The sequence below is a fragment of the Orcinus orca genome, chromosome 6 (genome assembly GCF_937001465.1).
Source record: "Orcinus orca chromosome 6, mOrcOrc1.1, whole genome shotgun sequence".
NCBI classification, from domain to species: domain Eukaryota; kingdom Metazoa; phylum Chordata; class Mammalia; order Artiodactyla; family Delphinidae; genus Orcinus; species Orcinus orca.
In genome coordinates, this window is record NC_064564.1 from 117,915,054 (window position 1) to 117,934,941 (window position 19,888).

The 19,888-nt window shown below is 59.4% G+C and overlaps 1 protein-coding gene across 6 annotated transcripts in view; it reads right to left on the reverse strand.

The window, feature by feature from the left end:
- The window catches only part of COL5A1 (collagen type V alpha 1 chain), a 155,401-nt gene extending 148,597 nt beyond the window's left edge, over positions 1-6,804 (reverse strand). For 5 of the 6 annotated variants that reach the window (XR_007478108.1, XR_007478109.1, XM_033415356.2 and 2 more), the window contains exon 1: positions 6,290-6,804. Coding sequence is in view for 3 of the 6 variants with exons in the window: in XM_033415356.2 (XP_033271247.1) it covers positions 6,290-6,407 (118 nt within the window). In the remaining 3 variants the exon portion in view is untranslated. Of the gene's footprint in view, positions 1-3,285; positions 3,611-6,289 lie in introns of those variants that run through there. The other variant, XM_049711442.1, reaches the window with a different exon arrangement.
- Positions 6,805-19,888: the final 13,084 nt, after the last annotated feature.

Genomic DNA, 19,888 nt, shown 5'->3' on the forward strand with positions numbered 1-19,888 from the left:
CTTCCCACCTTCCATTCAGATTAAAATGCTCACTCTTTTTCATTGTTAGGTCACTAGTCTTCCAATGCAAGAGTCAGAGTTTTTAGTTAGATCACTCCCGTCACACACGCACATTTTGATGTCATTTTATAGCATTTATTAAAAAATTAATAAAGAGACCAATAAAATCCCTATTGCCAAGGTGCTGGCAGAAAAGAACAGGATAGAAGAGTGAATTTCCCCCAAAGGAACACAGGTCTAGGAGACAGGAAATAAAGGAATCCCCCATTTCACGCACAGAGACATCGCAGGAAACGGGACCCTGGAGCTCTGTGTAATGAGACGTGGAAAAAAGTGGGTCAGACTGTGGTACCATTTCTTAGGTCTGAGTCACCAAAGAGTGGCGACATTTACTCCTACTGTGGGTTATGACATAGGTTGGGAACCTGCCAGAAAAACTAGCGGGTGAGTCTAAGCTGATGGGATGACGGCTCAGACAGCATGACATGTAACACAGAGCGACCCCCCCATCACCCCACCACGAATCCCCACGCATCCAACAGAGCATTCATTCATTCATTCTATGGGCTTTGCCCCAGACGCTGGGGCCGCACGGGTGCAGGAACAACGTCTGAGTTAGCAAAACCCCCAACGCACCCGCCCCAGATGTCCTTCCAGATCACCAGCCATCACCCACCGTCATGTCTCTGGGGCAGAAGACCAGAGTCTTTGAGGCGGGACGTGGGCAGGTCCATTCCCATCCCTGAGGCCCCCATTCCTCCTTGTACAGTGGGGGTGGCCTGAGGAAGAAGGGGAGGGGCGTGCTGCACGTGACCCGCCCCACGACTGCTCCGGGATGCAGGCGCCTCCATGCTGGGGCACAGACCGCAAAAGTGGCAGCAAGGGCTCCAGTAAGCTTACCGGGGGCTGTGTAACCCCTTTTCATGCTCACCCGCGAGGGGGCACCAGGGTGACGGTTCCCAGGACAGAGGGGGTGACTCATACAGCCAGCCAGTGAGCAGAGCCAAGAACTCACCCTGGACCCCAGACCTGCTGCTGCCTGGGGGCCCAGGGAGGACGTAATAGTGACAACGGTGACAGGGGCTTGCTCTGCGCTTTGGACACGCGATGCGCTGAACCCTCTCGAAAATCCTGCAGGAGTCACAGCCATCACCCCTTCCTGCAGATAGGGAAACTGAGGCAAAGTGCACCGCTGGCGGGGGTGGGGCGGGACGTGGGCCCAGGCCGCCGGCCCCGAGCCGTCCCCCACACCGGGTCTCCATGCCGTGTCCTGTGGCAGGGGCAGCTCTGCCTGGGAGAAGGGCCAACGCAGGCTCCACCTTCAGGACCTCAATGTCTCCAGGAGCCAGGCCAGAAAGCTTAAAACTAACATTTGGCCAAGGGCTGACACCAGATGAGTCGATTACAAGGGAGAAATAAACAGAGGGAGAAGCAGAAGCTATAATATAACATCGCCCTCCTGTGAGCAAAAAGGGACTCATCAGAGTATCAGACCCAGCTGGACTGAGTCTGTGCCGGGGCTGGACCCAACGCCTCGTGGCCGCCCAGGGGGCTCCGTGGCCACGGGTCATCTCCTCGTCTCCAATCCCGCAGGGCTGGGGCACGATAAGGAGAGAGATGCGGCCTTGCCGTGAGCACCTCAAACACACCAGGCCCCGCCTGAGCAGACCCTGAAAACACAGGGACCTGTGCGTGGATGTGGGCGTGCATACTCGTGGACACGTGGACACACACGGACACGTCACACACATGCATCCAAAGGAACGCTCACATCACATGCACACACACGCTTGGACACATACACACAAACGCACACACAGGCGTACAACCCTCCAATGGGCTTGTAACGCATTTTCACATACGCTGCCTGGGGTGACCTTTACTGCGACCCCACGAGGTGTCGTGGGAAATGGACCCACGGAGCATATGGGGGTGCTGAGGAGAGCGAGGGGGGCCCGGGCTGAGTCACTTGTGGATGGCAGAGGACTGGGGGTCTCACCAGCCCCCAGAGCCTCCTGGGACAGACACGCCTCCCTCAGCTGGGCTCCCGCTGGAACACTCGCATTTAGAGAGGATCGTGGCAACCCTGCGCTTTTTCCTTCTGCAGAAACACCACCCAAAACAGTAGCTATAATAAGACCCTCCGCTCATCAGGGGCTTCCTGTGCCTCGACATTCCACACGCGGTCTCTGTAGATCGCCTCAGTCTCCGTAACCACTCTCAAAGCGAGAAAGCCGTTTCTCCCCGTTTCCCAGAGAGGAAAGCTGAGGCACAGTGGCTGGCCCCCACCCAGCCAACCTCTTAGAGGCAGAGGAACCGTCCACGCTGCCCTGGGTTCAACAATCTGACTGCCAAGGACTGTCCCCCCACGCCCCTGCCTCCCCAAACAGGGGACCCAAAGTGCGCAGGACCCGCCCAGGCCAGGGCAGGCGGCATCCCTCAGATCATCTCTTAACCCAGAGAGGGTTAAGGAAGGCCCCGGCCTCCCTCCTGTCCCCTCAGAGGCCCCCTCTATCTCACAGCGGCCACTTCTGCTGGCACAGCACTGCCGGGGCAGGCGGTGCTGGAGGCGCCCTGCCAACCAAGTTAATGAGGGGCTTTCCAGCCAAGGGAAGCAGCTCCGGGAGAACAGTGAAGCGGCGGGGTGGGATGTCTGCGGGGAAGAGGCACGGAGGAGACAAAAGCCAGAGGTGGAGGAGGGCACCTGCGAAGGAGGCCCTTCGGAACAAAAGGAAGGGGAAGAAAGGAAAGGTCAAGTTTAGCATCACCTCCTCCAGGAAGCTGCCCCAGATCTCCCCAAGGGGCCAACCCTCCAGACACGCTCGGCAGGAGAATGAACAGTACAACCAACGGTGTCCACATGCGTGCCTCGCGGCAGGCTGTGGGCCCTGGAGCTGGGCGCTCTGTCACCTCAGCCTTCCCACAAGCAGGCCCGGCGCAGGCAAAGCCTCCAGGGGTCATCGGGTCACGCCAGTGAGTGAAGGGCCTGGTGAAAGCGGAGTGGAGACTGCAGGCCCCAGGTGCCCCTTGATAGCATTCGGATAAAAAGCAGGGGTGTAGGGGGCAGGAAGGAACCGAAACAGTCTGCTGGGGCCCAATGGAACCCCTCCCTGGTCCCAGGGCCGTGTCTGGGCTGAGCCCCAGGCTGACAGCAGCTCCAGGCACTGGGCCTCCCCCGTGGAGAAGCTCACTCAGCGCCCAGGTGCAGAGACCAGACTGACCCAGAGCGTGCAGTCCCAGCCCCCTGTTCCCTGGGCCTCTCAGAGTGCCAGCACCCCCCCTCACCTTGCAGGCCGGGATGAGGGTCCAAGGAGATGATGTGGGCACAGGGCTAAGAGCAGACCAGGCAAATGCCAGCAAATTCATTCCAATCGGTACCACGGGCGCGGGTGTCCCAGGGGCCAGCGACCCTGCCCGGCTCCGCGCTGCAAATCCCAGGCTCCACCGTGGGCACAGCAACGGGGCCTCGGGGTGCGCGTGACTCATCCTCGACCCTCGGGGGCTCAGAGCGAGTCTGTGCTCACTGTCACCGTTACTCAGTGCGGGGCAGGGGGCAGTGGGTGTCGGTTCCCCACACCCCTCTGCTCCACCCAACAATGTCTGTGGCCCAGGGAACAGGCAGGAGTGGGAGACGGGGGCCAGACAGCCAGAGGGCAGGGGCGGGGCAGGCGGGCATCAGCTGTGCTCGGCTAAGGGCGTGGCTGCGGGAGAGTCCAGAGATATCTGAAGGGTGGTGTAACGGGGCAGGCTCTGGCCAGCACCCCAGGAACAGCCAGGGAGCGACATCACGGGACAAGGGAACTTTGTGCTTCCTCCCAAGGAAGAAACTCCTGCCCGTGGCCACTGCCGGGTGGTCACAGCGCTGGGCAGCGACCCGAGCTCCAAGCCCTGCAGCCACTAAAATCTGGACCAGAGGAGATAGAGGGCTTCGGGGAATCAGCTTGGCTTCTGAACTCCTCCCACTGACTGCTCTTTTATGGGGAGGAGGGGGAAGGGGAGGGGAAGATGGAAAAGGCTGTCTTTTCAGCCAACTTGATTGAGTCAGAGGAAATTTAACCATTCGATGTCTGTCAAGTCCCACAAAATTTGGACAACTCTTCCCACCAAATTATTGCCAACAGCGATCACGTGACTGGCGTCAACCAATGATGTGCCGAGGAGATGACCTCAATTTCCAAATATTGGGGTCATGTTTCATTTCACTTACTCTCCTTTGCCCGTTACAATGTTAAACGGCCCCAAATGCAATCTGACTTTTCATTCCTTCACACGCTTGGCCAAGAAGAAGGTAGGAAAAAGAGCCATGTTCAGAGGGAACTCAAAAAACATCTGGTGGATCTCAAAATGGAGAAGAGAAGAGCTGCCTGCGGACGGCCTCTCCTGCCCCCCCGCCCGCCCCCGCATGTCAGTGGACAGCCGTTCCCGCTGGCCACGCACTGACGATGACTTCCAAAAGTCACCCTCGTGGCGGTGAGGGGAGGTCTGTGAAACCCACCCAGAGAGGTGGCTTCTTCACAGGCTCTCAGCGTCTTTTCGACAAGAGCAAAATGTCCAGCTATACAGCCACGGTCCAGGCATCCACCTCACGCCACACTCAGTTAGGAAGGGAAACCGGAGACGGGCGGGGGGCAGAGATGGGGAGTGGTACAGACAGCCGACCCCAAACCCAGGCGAACTAATGCTCTGTGTGCTCCCCAGCCAGTGCCCAGCCCCGGCTTTTGGGGGTGGCGACTCCCCTGAAGGAGTCCCACCTGACTTCCTAGAGGAAAGCCCGGCAGAGGAGCTGGGACAGGGCTATGGCCCTGGGCCTACAGGGGTCCCATGACCACATCCCCACCCTGCTCCGTGCCACTTTTCTGGAGGCCGCCACTGTCCCCCATCTCCAGTGACCCCGGGGGAAACACAAAGCCAGTTAGCCTGGGATCCAGGGCACGTAGGTGGTAGCCCAGGGCTAAGACGCCAGGTCCCCAGAGCCAGGCCAGGCTCCCCTCCGCTCCCCCAGCCCCTGACTGGCTGGACACCCTGATTCCTGCTCACCCCCTCTGGCCCACCAAGCACTCACTGTACCAGGAAAAAGGGACAGAATGTCTTAACTGGCAAGTGGAACACGGAAGTGATTCTTCCCACATGTCTTCAAATGACAAAGCGGAGAGAAGAGCGAAGGCAGTAAAGCGGTGTCTTCTCACAGGGGACCCCGGCTGGTCCTGCTGTCCACTGAGCCACCGTCCCATCCCTCTGCCCGCACTTCCCTTGACCCTGCAATAGCGCCTCTGAACCTTGTCTCCGCGTTTGTTAATGGGGCCCCAGAGGTCGGGGCCTCGGGCTCCGACGACCGAGGCTTGTGAGGTCCCATCCCACAGGTAACCACAAAAGGTGATGCTTAGAAAAACCACTGTCCTGTCAGGAAGCTGTGTGGGAGAGAGCTGGAGCTGCAGGCATCTAGGCAGGCACACTGTCAGTGCTGGCCTGGCGGACGCCATCCACTGGAGACAGCTCCTTCTAAGGGCAGACCTCTGGCAGCAGGAGTCCCACATCTGTGTGTCATCTGAACCCCTCACAGCCAACACTCCAAGAGCATCTCCCGCCTTTGCTCCAAGAATCCCGTCTCTGGGCAGCTAACCCAAGAAAAACTGCCTTCCAGGAGGTCGAGAGGTGGGATTAGAGCAGGGCTTCTCCACCACCCCTCCCCGGGGCTCCCCAGTACCACTCACTGAGTACTTAGATGGTGGGGACCACAGGAAGCTCTGTTCCCTGGGAAAGGGAGAGTCAGCCGGGTCTGGAGGCAGAGGAAGAGGGTGCTTGGAGAAGTCCTGGGCTGGGGGGCTCAGCTGCTGGAATTCTCCCCAGCGGCCCCCCATCCCAGGAGGCCCGGCCGGAACTGGCCCGCTGCGACTCTAGGGGGCGACCCTTCCCGGGTTTCAGGAAAGGAAGTTCTGCAGCGGGGCTGTGTGGGCCAGAGCTGCGCGCTTGTGATGTGGGACAGAGAACGCAAAGTTTCGGGACAAAAGTTTGCCTGCCTGGTGGACAAGCCCTCCGGCTGATCCAACGCAGAGCCCTTCCTCGGCTCCCCGACAGCCCCACCCGCCGGCCCGTTTGACGTGGGGAGTATTGTGCCGGCGCGTTTCCCTCTCCGGGGCCCCCAACGAATGGCATTCGGAGTCCCGGCCCGTGCATTCCACAGCCCAGTGGGGGAAGGTCGTGCACGCGCGGAAGAGGCCGGGCGCCCGGGGATGACAGCCGCGCCGGCCCCGGCCCCCCGGCCCCCCGCGCCCGAGCGCTCAGCCCTTACCTGCGCGGCTCGGAGGCGGCGCCCACAGCAGCAGCAGCAGCAGCAGCAACGGCGGGGACAGCAGCGGGGCGCCCGGGAGGAGCGGGCTGCGCGCTTTCCAGCGGGTGTGGACGTCCATGCCGGCGGGGCGCGGGCGCGGGTTGGGCGCGCGGGGACGCACGGGGCGCGGGGCACAACTCAGCGGGGCCGGCACAACTTTAGGGAATCATGGGAGCAGCCGCCGACCCGTTCTCTTTGTGGCGGTGGCTCTCTGGAGGGTCGGCTGGCGCGCTCGCCCACGGGCGGGAGGGCTCGACCTTGGCCCGCGGGGCGGCCGGGACCCCCGCTCGGCTCGCTCGCCCTGACCTCCCCCGCCTCCTCCGACTCCTTCTGGCCTCCTCCTCGCCGCCGCCGCCGCCGCCGCCGCCGCCGCCCCACGACTCGCTCCCCGTGGGCGCTGCGCTCGAGTGAGGTCCTGCGCCGGCCGCGGGGACGAACGAGGAGTGCGGACCTCGCCTCGGGCGCCGAGCACTTTTCCCCCTTTCCCTCCCTCCCTCTCTCGGGGACGGCACCCGAGGAGGCCGTGGCTCCCCCGCGCCCGCAGCAAATCAGAGCCGGCGCTCGGCTCGGCCGGGCCGGCCCCCGCCTGCCACTGGGCGCAGCGGGCGAGGGGGTGGGGCCAGCGGGCGAGCGGCAGCGAGGAAGGGGCTGGCCCGGGGCGGGCGGGGACTCGGCGAGGGCCCGGCGCCCCCAGCTCTGCCGGCGAGCGCGGGCGGACGGGGCCCGGCGGCCCACGCTGCACCCCGCTTCCCCCCCCAGGTGCCCGCACCTGGCCGAGCCCCAGAACCAGTGTGGAGGGGCCCCGAGTTCGATCATTTGGGGTTTAAAAAGGACGTTGCAGCTCACCCCGCCTTTTTCGTTTACTTGGAGTTCAGAGCTCCTCTTCTGGGTGGAGACTGAACTTCCAATCCAGCCAGATCGGGGCGCCCAAGACTGTGGCAGACATGTCCACCCCGAGAGAGACGACCCGCCCTCCACCTTCCCCCACTGCAGATTGGGCATCCGTGCCCAGGCTGGGGTCGAGGCTCCCAAGAGTTCTCCGAGGGAGCTCGGATGCCACACATCCTCGATATTAATCAGGCGAACTTGGCCAGCACCCGCTCCCCACTCACTTCCTCCTACTGCGTGGAGACCCCTCTGCCACAAAAAGGAAAACAAAGAAGACACCCCTTGGGGAGATGACAGCAGGCAGAGGGGTGAGGGGTTGGGGCGCTGCTGCCCTGGCACTGACACTGGGCACTGCCTCTCTCCCTCCGCTTCTTTAAGCCTTGGTGAGGTCTCCCTGGAGCAGGACGCCTGCCAGGCTCCGGTGGCCGGTAGCAGCCCCTCCCACCTGGCTCCCCACATAACCTGCTGAAACCCCGCTCACACCCCTTCCTCGAAGAGCAACAGCTGGTTTTTAAAGAGGAGGGAAGGTGAGTCGGGGCTTTTCAAACCCTAAGCCATCCGCATCCCCTTTGAACAAACAGTTCAGCAGTGATGCTCCAGTTACATCTCCAGACTGGGCGTGAAGCTCCCCAGATGCCCTTTAATTCCCATCATTCTGGAAACAGGAAGGGAGGGGAGGTGGGTAGAGGTTAGGTTTGCTGGGATGGCCACATACTGCCTCGAGCCAGGTGGTGGTTCACTGGTGCTACCCTGATGGTCCACATCTGCCCCACGTACCCTTCGCCGCGGCACTAAATGTTGCTCGGGAAAAGGATGAGATTTACAAAGTAAAGCTAAACGGTCTTTCTGGTTTTTTACAGTCCTTTGTTGTTGTTTTACAACCTGTATAAATCACATATATGATCGGGGAAATGTGTGTGTGCGTGTGTGTCTGTGTGTGTAAGTTGTGTGTGTTGGTTCCGTTGGAGCTGGTCCTTTGTGTGCCTTAATGAGAGAGAAATTCCATCAGACACTCCCTGAGCCCCCAGCTCCACCTTCCCCCCACCAGGGGAAGGCCAGCTTCTCCCAAAGACTTGGGATGCTACCATAGGTCAGTGGTCTAGTTATCAGAAGATAGTGCAGACTCAGGGCTCCAGTTTCCCCCAAGGACACAGGATGCTCCTTCTGTGACAGTTACGGGTGCCTCTGTGCTGGCCAGCCAGCCCTCCCAACACCTGGAACTCAGGGCGGGCATCTGGTCCCTCAAGAGCTGATAGTCAAGGGACACCCAGGGTCCCCCAGAGAGCTGAGCTCACAGTAAAGAGAAAGCTTGAGACAAAGGTGGGCTCATCCACACCTAGACTTGGGTGCGGAGGTAAGTTTCTATCCCACCGGAAAACTCGAAAAAAATCCCCAAACTGAGCAGCCTGGCCTGTCTGCCCAGGACTGTAGGAGAGTAACCGTGACGCCTGGTCACGATTGTTATTCCAGTGGGAACAGCAGAAGTACCAGCCAGCCACATGTGTTTCCCACTTTAAAGCCACTCTTGCATCAGGTCACACACAGCAGTAGGGAATACTGTCATTTCTCCCCTCTACAGACAAGGAAATTGGGGATCAGAGAGGGTAAAGGACTTACCCAAAGTACCAGCCCATCCATCCGTGGCCGAGGCTGAATTTGAAACCAGATTTACCTTCGGGCGGGAAAGATGCAGATCGCCTCGCCCAAATCCTTGCAACAATGCCCGGTGGTGGTTGGCCCCAAGCGGCATCCCTCGGCCCTCCCATAACTGATTAAATTGGAGAGTCCTTTGAAAACTGTTTCTTTCACTCTGGGTTCTAGGATGTCTGCAGTGAGCAAAGGCACCCAGCCCCCCGGCCAGCCCCCAACCCAGTCTCTTCCCCTCAACTCCTGTACGGTGAGCAGAACCTGCTTGCCTGTGTGCCTCCCTCCCCTCCTGAAATTACTGCCACGTTCCCACCCGGTCCCTCCCTGTGCGTGGACTTCTACTCATGGTACTCCAGCATGGGAGGGACTCACCGCCATCCAGGGCTCTGCACACCCCTGGTCGCCCATGGCTGTGCATCTCCCACAGTGCCTGGCAGGCCGGGTGTGCCCCCAGCTTTGCACCTGGGACCTGCTGCCCACCTTCTCCTTCCCCTGCTGTAAGTTCTTCTCAATGATTTTTTTTCTTTTCTCTTTTCTTTTTTTTCTTGGCTGTGTCGGGTCTTGGTTGTGGCACGCGGGATCTTTTCATTGCGGCGTGGGGGCTCTTTCTTGGGGCGCATGGGCTTCTCTCTAGTTGTGGCTCATGGGCTCCAGAGCACATGGGCTCTGTAGCTGTGGCGCGCGGGCTTAGTTGCCCTGCGGCGTTTGGAATCTTAGTTCCCAGACCAGGGATCGAACCCGAGTCCCCTGCACCGGAAGGAGATTCCTAACCACTGGACCGCCAGAGAAGTCCCCCCTCATTGATTTTTCTCAAGCGGCAGAGTTGTGGTTCTCAGCGTCCATGACAAGCCCCAAGTGTTACCCTCTTGCGGGTTGTTTCATTTCCCACCCTCCCACCTTAAGGGGCCACCCAGCCTCCCAGGGTCATCGCCTGGCTGGGGAAAGCCTGGGGAAGCCCTCCGGGACAACTGGGCTCCTTCTCTCCTTCCCCCTCTCACAGGCGGGTGCTCACAGACCCACAGAGCAGGTGGAGGAACCCGGTGACCTGCTTGCCCTACAAGAGGTCATGGCCCACTGGGCCCAGGAGGGACTGGGGAGCTGCTGCCTGGTGGACTGAGGGGCTAGAGCTGCCCCCAGTTATTCACAGCAGTGGAGGTGGCCTCGAGGTTCCCCCAGGCTGCCCGAGGAGGATGCTCCAAACCTGCACCCCGCACCCGTGGCCGCAGCTGCATCCTGCAGGGGGGTGTCTGGGGCCAGGCCAACTCCAGAGTTCCCAACTCAGCTGCAACTCCAGCATCAGGAACCGCCGGCCGGGGGAACTTGGGCCAGTGAGTCCTCACCTCTGCTCCCCAGTGCTGCTTCCTGGGAAGTGGGGTGAGAAGCCGGCCTCCGGGGATCCCTGTGGAGCTTGGAGGAGAAGCCAGGCAGGAAGGCCTAAAAAGCCCTGCTGGGCATTGGGAGGCCCCGGTGCCCCCTCCTGCCCCCTGCATCCTGCAGCTGGGTGGTCTTCCTGCGACCCCTCTGAGCCTCCTGCTGGATCCTCCGCCCCATTCACCTGCACCACTGGCTCAACAGAGTAAAATCGCTCCCTTGGGCGCAGGAGGACGCGGAGACCTGCTCCAGATGCAAAAGTAGGGGGAGGGGTGGCCAAGCCTGAGCCCAGAGCTCCTGCCGGGGCCCCCAACCCCGTGTGAGCCTGCTCTCCAGGACGAGGGGGGCTGTCGGTCAGAGGGCCGCCGGGCTGGCTCCAGGGTCCCCCTCCTCTGCCTGCGCTGCCCCTGACTGACCTACCAGCCCTGGGCCCTGCCCACTGCGCCCTGCAGTGCTGGGGCTTCAGCACACCAGGGGCTGCTGCCCCGCCCACCCAGTCAGCAGGGCTCCCCCTCCATGCTGGGGTGGGGTGGCTGTTAATCCCAGGGGACTCTCCACAGCTACTAGGGGAAATCCACCGCTTTAAGGCCTCCACTTTGACACAGTGGAGGAGCCGGGGAGAGAGCCTAGCCAGGCCGGCCAACGGCCAAGGGCAGCTCCCAAGATGCCAGGCTTCTCAGGGGATCAGTTTCCTAGGGCCACTATTGTGTTGTGGCTTGAACAACAGAAATGTACTGTCTCATCCCGGAGGCTGGAGGTGGAGCTCAGGGTGTGGACAGGGCTGGTTCTCCTGAGGCAGCCCCTGGGCTTGAAGACGACCCTCTTCTCCCCGCACCTTCCCTCTGCAGACTTGTCCTCATCTCTTCTATAAGGACAACCAGTCACATTGGACGAGCTCACCTTAAAATGAAGATGGCTTCATATTACCTCTGTCTCTTCTTTAAAGGCCCTTTCACCAAAGACAGTCGCATCCTGAGGTGCTGGGGGTCGGGGTTCAATAGGTGAATCTGGAAGGGGGGCACATAATTCAGCCCATGACACCTTGGCAATCCTAGTCTGTGGACCTTTTGGAGACACCCAGGGATGGGGCTCTCTGTTCTCCAGAACAACAGGGACATTCTGATGCCCGTGAGGGTGGGGGCAGGACCCTGCCCAGCGGGAGGGACCTGGATGGTGGCTCACCCTGACCTGCCGACAATCTTGCCCCTTCTGCACGTGGAGCTAAGTGTCTTATCTGTGATGCTGTCCACACCGGGCAAGGGAGTGCGGCGGCGGGCGGCGTGAGGAGGCAGAATGCGGCTAAGACAGAGCCACCTCCTGCAGAGGCTCCGTGCCGGGGTCTCCTCTGTCCATCCCTAACCACAGCACCTTGCCCTTCCCGAGGAGAGGCCCAGGGCTGCAGGGAAATGCACCACAGTCCCCGTGACAAGTGTGGGCAGATGCAGCCCAGTACCGTGGGTGGAGCCGGGCCTCAGAAGGCCACGTGGTCATGCCACGTGGTCCCTCCCTCCAGGGACCTGATCTCGGTCAGCATCCCGGGCCGGCCCCCAGCCTGTGCTGCATTTGCTGGGTGAACCAGGGAGTGAGTGGGGCTGAGCTGGAAAGAGTTGGCACAGGGAATCAGGAGCCTGTGCTCTGGTCCTGGCTGTCACACTGCACTCCAGGGCCCCGTGATTGCACCTAAAATTCTGTGGGTTTTCTCTAATGGTTTACCCATGAAGCCCCCCTCCACTGCGTCAAAATTTCCACACAGCTCCAAGAAGTGAAGGCCTCTTCACCCAGCCAACCCAGAGTCCAGCAAAGGAGCTATTTCCCTCCCAGAGCTCACGTCCAGGACCAGCAGCCCTGTACAAGCAAACCACTCAACGCTCAGCTGGTGGCATCACGCAGACCCGACACTCGGGTCCACCTGAGGCTGGAGTTCTTCGTGGCTGCACAGCGCCAGCCCAAGGCCAGGCAGCATGGTTCTCAACGGCCAGGGAGCCGCCCCCCATCGAGGGCAGGGACAGGACAGCATAACTGCTGGAGCCGCCCACAACAGGCGCGCCCAGGACCGGCTGAGACGTGATGGGTGAATCAGGCCTGTCGGCCCCTCACTGCACGGCCCTCTCCCTGCTCCGTGCGGCACGGCTGTTTCCATGTCATGCCCTCGATGTTTCTATCGGGGGCCAAGTAAACTTCACAAAATAATGGCATTTCCAGACAAAACGGACCGTGATGGGCCCCAGTCGGACTTTGGACGCACAGAGCGAGTTTACGATCGTTCAGACAACAGGATGTGGATCGACCTCTCCCGGCCTCAGGCTCGCTGGGCAGGTTACCCTCCTGGAGAGGTTTCCTAGACAAATGTTGAGTTTGCAGCCCAGAAAAACGTCAGTTGGAAACATCCCTGTGGACTCTCGGTAAGAGCAGTCTGTGTAAGTGAGAGCTGCCCAGAGGTAAAGGGCTCCGTTCCCCAGACGTAAAGGGCGTTTCTAGACTGCCCAGGACAGCGTCTGCTGATCATGAGGATCTCATCCCGTCTTCCCCGCCGGCCCACATGGGACCCCACCTTGGGAGGGGAAGGCACAGGTGTCCACGGAGCCTGGAGCAAATGGCCCTCTGTGTGCACGGAGCTGACTTGGACCCCAGCTTCCTGGTCTGGAAAATGGGCCAGGAGAGACCCCTTTGCAGGCTGTGTGATTGCTTTGGGGGGATGAGGCAGGGACCGTTCCAGGCACAGAGCACGTGCTTACGATCAGGGAACAGAACCTCAGAGGGGTTAAGGCACTGACCGGTGAGTGGAGGCAAGGAGGGCCCAGCCCCACGTCCAAGGCAGAGGAGAGCCGGCAGAGGTGCTTTGCAAACCGTGAGAGGTTCCCGCTTTCAGCTGCTGCAGGGGCCGAGGTGCCCTCAGAGATACGCACTCCTGTGGCCCTGCAGGGAGTGGCGGCTGCCCAGGCCCTAGCTGAGTCCCCCGAGCCCCTCCCTGCAGGGTAAGCTCACTCCCACGCCTGGTTGGTGGGTGGGCTCCCGGCCCTTTTGCCTTGCGTGGATTCAAAGCAGCTCAGAAGGGCCTTTGCCATAGCTGCGTGGACCCCTGCCTGGGCCTGCCGCCCTCGCCCTCCCTGTAAGGCCCTGTGTGCGGGCCCCGGGCTCAGAGCCAGGAGCCTGGTCAGACACCGAGGCAGTTCTCGCCGCTGGCAGCAGGAGCTCAGAGCCTGGGGCTGGGGGCTCAGGGCAGGGCAGGTGCCCTGGCGGGGAAAGCAGAGACGGCTGTGTGCTAGCATCCGAGGGCTCCGACCTCTGGGGGGCTGGGGGCTCCCCGAGGAGGTGACCCTGAAGCTCAGACCCCAAAGTCGCAGAGGAGTCGCTCAGGGCCTGGTGCCACCTCTCAGGGATGTCGTCCCTGGATGGTCCCCACCAGCAGAGGGAACACACGCACCCAGGCCCAGCAGAAGACTCTTGGGGCTGCACCTCGGGCCGTGATGGAGCAGAGAGTGGAGGAGGCCGGGAGCCGGGGGGCCTCCGCTGGCCCAGGCAGGGGGTGTGGACTCTTGCCAAGGAGAACGGGGCCGCGGAGAGGGTTTTAAGAGGAAAAGGCTACATCAGAGTTGTGTTCTGGAAAGTTCTCTGACTGCAGGGTGGAGAATTGCTCAGAGAGGCAAGAGCAGGTGTGGGGAACGAAGAGGCCAGAATGGGGATGGAAGTGGGAATGGGGAGGCAGGGGCTGGGGTCAGCCTGGACTTGCCAGGAGCCCAGGACCCAGCCAGGAAGCCGACCCGCCCGTTATGCACCCTCGTCACGGACGCTGTCCACTGCACGATGTGAGTCTGGGGCCCGGCACCTCGCGGGGCCCCCAGCAGCCAGGGGGGGAAGTGCTGTCTCCCCTCCTGTCCACAGATGGGGGAGCGAGGTTCCCCACCACGGGGGGCCCTCGACCCACCCAGGGTGGGTCTATATTCTGTTCTCCACACAAGCACCCCCTTCTCACATCCTCCTACACAGCCACCTCCCGGTCCCCATTTGCCTGGCCCTTGGCATTTCATCAGCTGTGTCCTGTGAGGAGTCAAAGGCCAGTGCCCCCGTTTCACAGGTGAGAGCACCAAGGCCCTGAGAGGGCGGCGCAGACCCCTGCATCTCCCTACAGAGTCTCTCCCGACTGGTCCTCCCCGCACGTCACCCACCACCACTAAGGGATCAGATGCGAACACACTCTGCCCCCGAGAAACAGGGCTGCCTGCGCTTTCAAAGGTCCTGGCCACGGGACACGTCCACATGGCCCCATCCTCTCACCCACGCCACACACAGAAACTGAGGGCGACACCAGGAGGATGTGGTGCGTGGGGACTGGAACCTGGGTGGTCCTAAACCCCTCTCCGCCTGGCCCCGAGGACAGCTGCATGTTGAGGACCACAAAAATCTGCCGCTTAACAAATAAACAAGAAGATAAATCAACTATCCTTCAATTTATAAGAAGGAAGTCACAGAAGAATTCACGAAGTGAAAACAAAAATCTGTCACTACTTATAGGGAATGTGTCTTAGCCTTGTGAATAAATACATGAATTAATCTCTTAAAAAATAAAACTAAAACATAAATAAATGAGAAGAACTTAACAGCAGTGGAAGGAGAAGGTGGGCCCTAAATTCGCACAGGCTTCGTGGTGGGATGCCTATTTTTATGCTTATTAGTATTCCTGAAAAGTAGACCAGATGCTATTTTAGGGCAAAAACCTTCAGATCTGTTTTCTTCACCCCTCAGAGCAGTGGCGTGGGTCTGGGTGGAACAGCATCCAAGCAGGGCAAATACACCACGCCCGTTCCTTGAAACAGCCATGCTTAATTTTTATTTATTTATTTTTTGCGGTACGCGGGCCTCTCAGTGTTGTGGCCTCTCCCGTTGCGGAGCACAGGCTCCGGACGCGCAGGCTCAGCGGCCATGGCTCACGGGCCCAGCCGCTCCGCGGCATGTGGGATCTTCCCGGACCAGGACACAAACCCCCGTCCCCTGCATCGGCAGGAGGACCCTCAACCACTGCGCCACCAGGGAAGCCCAACCGTGCTTAATTTTTAAGAAGCTCCTGTCCTGTGGTCATCATCTTCACCCTGGTCCTCATATTAGTGTCCCAGGGCTGCTGTAACAAATGACCACAAACCGGGTGATTAAAACAACAGAAGTGTATTCTCTGAAAGCCAGGTGCCAGAGCTGCCCTCCCTCTGGAGGCTCCAGGGAAGGGTCTCCTGCTGGCCTCTTCCAGCATCTCGGGGCTTCCAGCATTCCTTGGCTTGTGGCCACATCACTCCAGTTTTGGCCGTCATCTTCACGTGGCTCCTCCTGTGTGTCTGTTCTTTAATCTCCCTCAGCCTCCCTCTCTTATAAGGATCCTCGTGATGGCGTTTAGGTCCCACCTGGGTAATCCAGAATGCTCTCCTGCTCTCAAGATTCTTAACTTCATTACATCTGCAAAGACTTTTTTTGCAAGTAAGGTCACATTCACAGGGGCCACCATTCCACCCTCCGCCGTCCCGAACACAATAAAAGAGGCCTCCGTGCCTGGAGTTTCAGGTACTCCCCAGCTCGGAGACTGAGAAGACACTGCAGCCAGCATGGGTTGGAATGCCGGGCCAGTGGCGCAAGAGCAGAGAACCCACTACATTCCCTGCGTCCCGAGGGTAAGGTCCCCAACGGCAGGGGACAAGGCCAGGGACAAGGCAGCTGGTGAGAGGACATGCATCTCAGTGGAGCCGTGCCTGCGGCGGCACGGTGCCCAGGAGTGCCAAACACCGCCTGGGGTTGTTGTTTTTTCCAGTAGGGGTTAGTTTTATTTGTTTTCATTTTTAGTATGAAACCAATATTTTGAATGGAAATAGCTCCCAGATTAGATTTTCTTCCATAAGAGGAAATAGAAGAGAATATAGAATTTAAAATGAGTGTCCCAAAGTGGAGTTCAACCCAGACACCGAGTTCATTCATTCCTCCGAATCTTTGAGCTCAGTCCCTGAGCTGAGCAGCTGTGGAGCTGCAAGTGACTCCGGGTTCCTGCAGAGGGGGAGGAGGACGAGGATGGCAATGTTGGCTGGAAGGGACATGGCAGCTGCATGACCTTTAACCCTCACTCCTGCCGTGACACAAAGAGCATCTGCGATTCGCAGGTAAGGATTCAGACTCAGAGCATTTAGAAATGGGGGCCAGCGCTCTCAAGTCTCCAAGTGGAGAAGCCAGGATCCCACCCATCCACCCCAGGGCACACGCCCTTTCCCTGCTGCCCTCCAGCGGAAACAGTGCCAAGCAGACCCACACTGACTCTCAGGGCCCAATGCGGGGACCAGGGCACCGAGAAGGAGGGTGTGCAGAGCTGACACTGGGGACCCCGGACAGGTCTGGCTGTGGGATACTGACAATGGCTCCCAAAGACACGCCCACACTCTGATCCCCAGAACCTGCAACTGTGACCTTATTTGGGAAAAGAATCTGTGCAGATGTGCTTAAGTTAAGGACCTTGAGATAAGGAGATCATCTTGGTTTACCCCTAAAGTCCATCGAAATTGTCCTTAGAAGAGGAAGACAGAGGGAGGTTAAAAACAGACGCACAGAAGAGGAGAGATGGGAAGACGAGGCTGGGTCTGGAGTGACCCACCAGAGCTGGAAGGGACAAGGGAGGTCCCTCCCCTGGAACCTCCAGGAGGAGCGCGGCCCTGCAGACCCCGTGGACTTCCGGGCTCCAGAACAGGGAGAGGGTGAAGCTCTGTGTGTTAGCCGCCTGGCTTGTGGTCGTTTCCTATAAGAGCCACCGAACACTAATACGCTGTTCTTCTGAGACCTCCAGAGGGTGGGGCACCTGGAGGGGGACCCGGACGGAGGTGGGACGTATCAGGAGACAGGTCCGTCTTGAGCCCAGGCCCCTTAGCTGACATGGCCCAGTGGCACCTGTCCCCTCGCTGGGCCAAGGGGGTGGTTCTGGGAAAAGGCTTCGGGCCTGGGGCAGCCCTAGATGGGCTGAGGGGGCTGCCGCTCCAGGCTGGGTTCCGAGAGGCGGGGGTGGGCCTAACTCCAGTGACAAGCGTCCTTATAAGAGATACAAGGAGGGGAGACACGAGGAGAAGAGGAGAGGCCACGTGACCACAGACGCAGAGACAAGGGCGATGTGGCCACCAGCCCGGGGCCGCCTGGAGCCACCAGTAACTGGAAGAGGCAGGAAGCCCCCTCCCCTAGAGACTCCTGCCCCTGCCACACCTTGGTTTCAGACTTCTGACCTCCAGAACCGGGAGACGATGAAGTTCTGTGTTTCGAAGCGCCCCTCCACGTCCCCCGCCTCTGGTGCCTTGTTACAGCAGCTGCAAGAAGCGAATAAACTGGGCAAGCCGGGCTCCCCATGTGTCCTCATCAGAGACCCAACGCTCCAAGATGTGGGAGGCCAGCTGGTTCCCACCCGACCCGGGGGCCGTGGGGCACCCCCGCCCGGGTGCGCGGCCCATCGGTGGTACCTCAGTCTCACCAAGCTGCCCGAGCTCGGAAAACGCTGGCTCTGCAGCTGAGCTTGCCAGCAGCATCCGCTCCGCACTCACATCCCACCTCGCAGCCCAGGAAAATGCAGACATGGTGCCAAGGAAAATGAGACAGAATGTGTTGGGCGCTAATGAGACCCTGGGCTTGGACATCTCCGGGCCGCGCCCCCCCGTGGGGCACTTCCATTCTCCAGCGCACCCCGCCAAGGCCCCTGCCCGCTTTGGAATTTCCCCTTTGAAGCCCGTGGGCCTGTGCCAGTTGGGAACTCGGGATCCAGCTTCTTGTGGGAGAGTAAACGCGGCACGCCGACGGCAAATACTGGCGTCGACTGAGTTCTTTTTATTTTTGTCAACAAGGAGATTTGTTTTAATGGGATCCAGGAGCACCGAAGCTGCAGATTTTCCACTCCTGCAGGTCTGAACAGCAGTGGCCTGGCTTCCCACCCCAGGCAGGACAGCTGCGAATTCTGTGGGCAGAGGGGGAGGGGGAGGACGGCATCCTGGAGAGAAGGGACCTCAGCTCCACTCTGTCCCTCACTCCCTGCTGTGGGCTCCCAATGCCACCCCCAGGCTGCTGCCCCCTCACTGCACTGACCACAGGGACAGATGCTGACTCTTGTCCCCGGCTCGTGACAGAGAGGCACCAGGAACAGACGTGCTCCGAGCGAGCGGACCGCACGTCTTGGTCAAGATACCCAGCCTCTCTGTGCTTCAGTTTCCTCATCTGTACAATGGGAACCTCACAGGCTTTCATGAGGATTCAGCAGGATGAAACACGCCCTCCTGGCCAGGCGGCAGAAGTGCTTGGTCCACGTCTACTAATGTCAATCAGACTTTGGTCTGGATTGGGGAGAGTCAAACTGGCGAGACCTTGGTGGTACATATGTTTCTAAACTGGCCAGCGTGCAAACTTCAGACACTCCAAGGTGTAGACATTAGAATAATTCCCGGGATGGTAGGAGCCTCTGCCCCACCGTCCCGGGGACCAGGCCGCACAGACTGCCCCTCTCCTTTACCTCTACAGACCCTGGAAGATCTCATCTTCCCCCTGACTGTTTCCCCTGAGGCCTGTCCACTTGTCAGATGTTAGCAGAGGTCCAGAGGTGGGCCTGGAGCTGGCTGGTACCAGCTCACAACAGCCAGTCGTGTACTTCTTAAAATCAGCCACGGTGGGAGTATTTACACCGCAGAAATTGGCAAACGCTACAAAGCTAGGCCTTTTCCTTAAAGACTCAGTCATTAAACGTTTACCAGCACTCCACTGGTTTCACCCTAAGTGGCCCTCTGACCCTGATCTATTTCCTGGAGTCCCGGGTGGGGGCCAGCATCTTCCCCTGAACCCTTTCGGTGGTGTCTCAGGGCTTCAGGGGAGAATGGGAAGGCGGATCTTCCCCTATTCCATTTGTAAAACTCAGATTTCCTGTGGGGTAGCCACCTGCTTTCCTAAGAAGCTGTCTTTTCTAAACAGCTGTGCTCAGATATTTGAAGGGCTGTCATGTGGAAAAGGAGTCATTCCATATGGGCCCTGAGGACAGCAGAAACACCGCAGAGCAGATACTTGGGAGAATGGTTTTCCTTTCGCTCCAGATGTACCTTAGAGCCACAGGGAGCCTTCCCAGGGTTTATCTTGTCTGAGGGCCCCTCAAAACTCAGCTCATTTCCAGAGCGAGGAGATGCTTTCATTGTAAATGAATCCCTCCCGTGCCCACTTAGTAGGTGTGCCTAACTCCTCCCGTTGGTATGACCTGGATGTCTTCCCAGGAAATGGTGACACACACACAGCTTTTCGCACAGGCCTGGCCTGTAGCAAGAATTCACTACATGGTGACCAAGAGGCCCCTTATTTGCATCAAATCACGGAACGTCAAAGCTGGGTGGGCTCTCGGAGGTGGGCTAAGTGCCAACACTGTCACTCCGCAAACACCCGAGGAGGACAATGTCTCCATCATAGACCCTGAAGCAGGTGCCCTGGAACAATGAGTTCCCGGTCCCCCGCCCTGGTGGGGGCTGGGGCTGCATCTCCCAGCAGCTGAATGGCTGGCTTTCTTTCAGACCATCAGCTGGACACCCCAGATACAAAGTATGCTGTCTTGTTTTGTTTCCTTTTTAAACAAATATAATTGATCACAATAGATTTTTATGTATTTTTATATTTATTCCTTCTTTT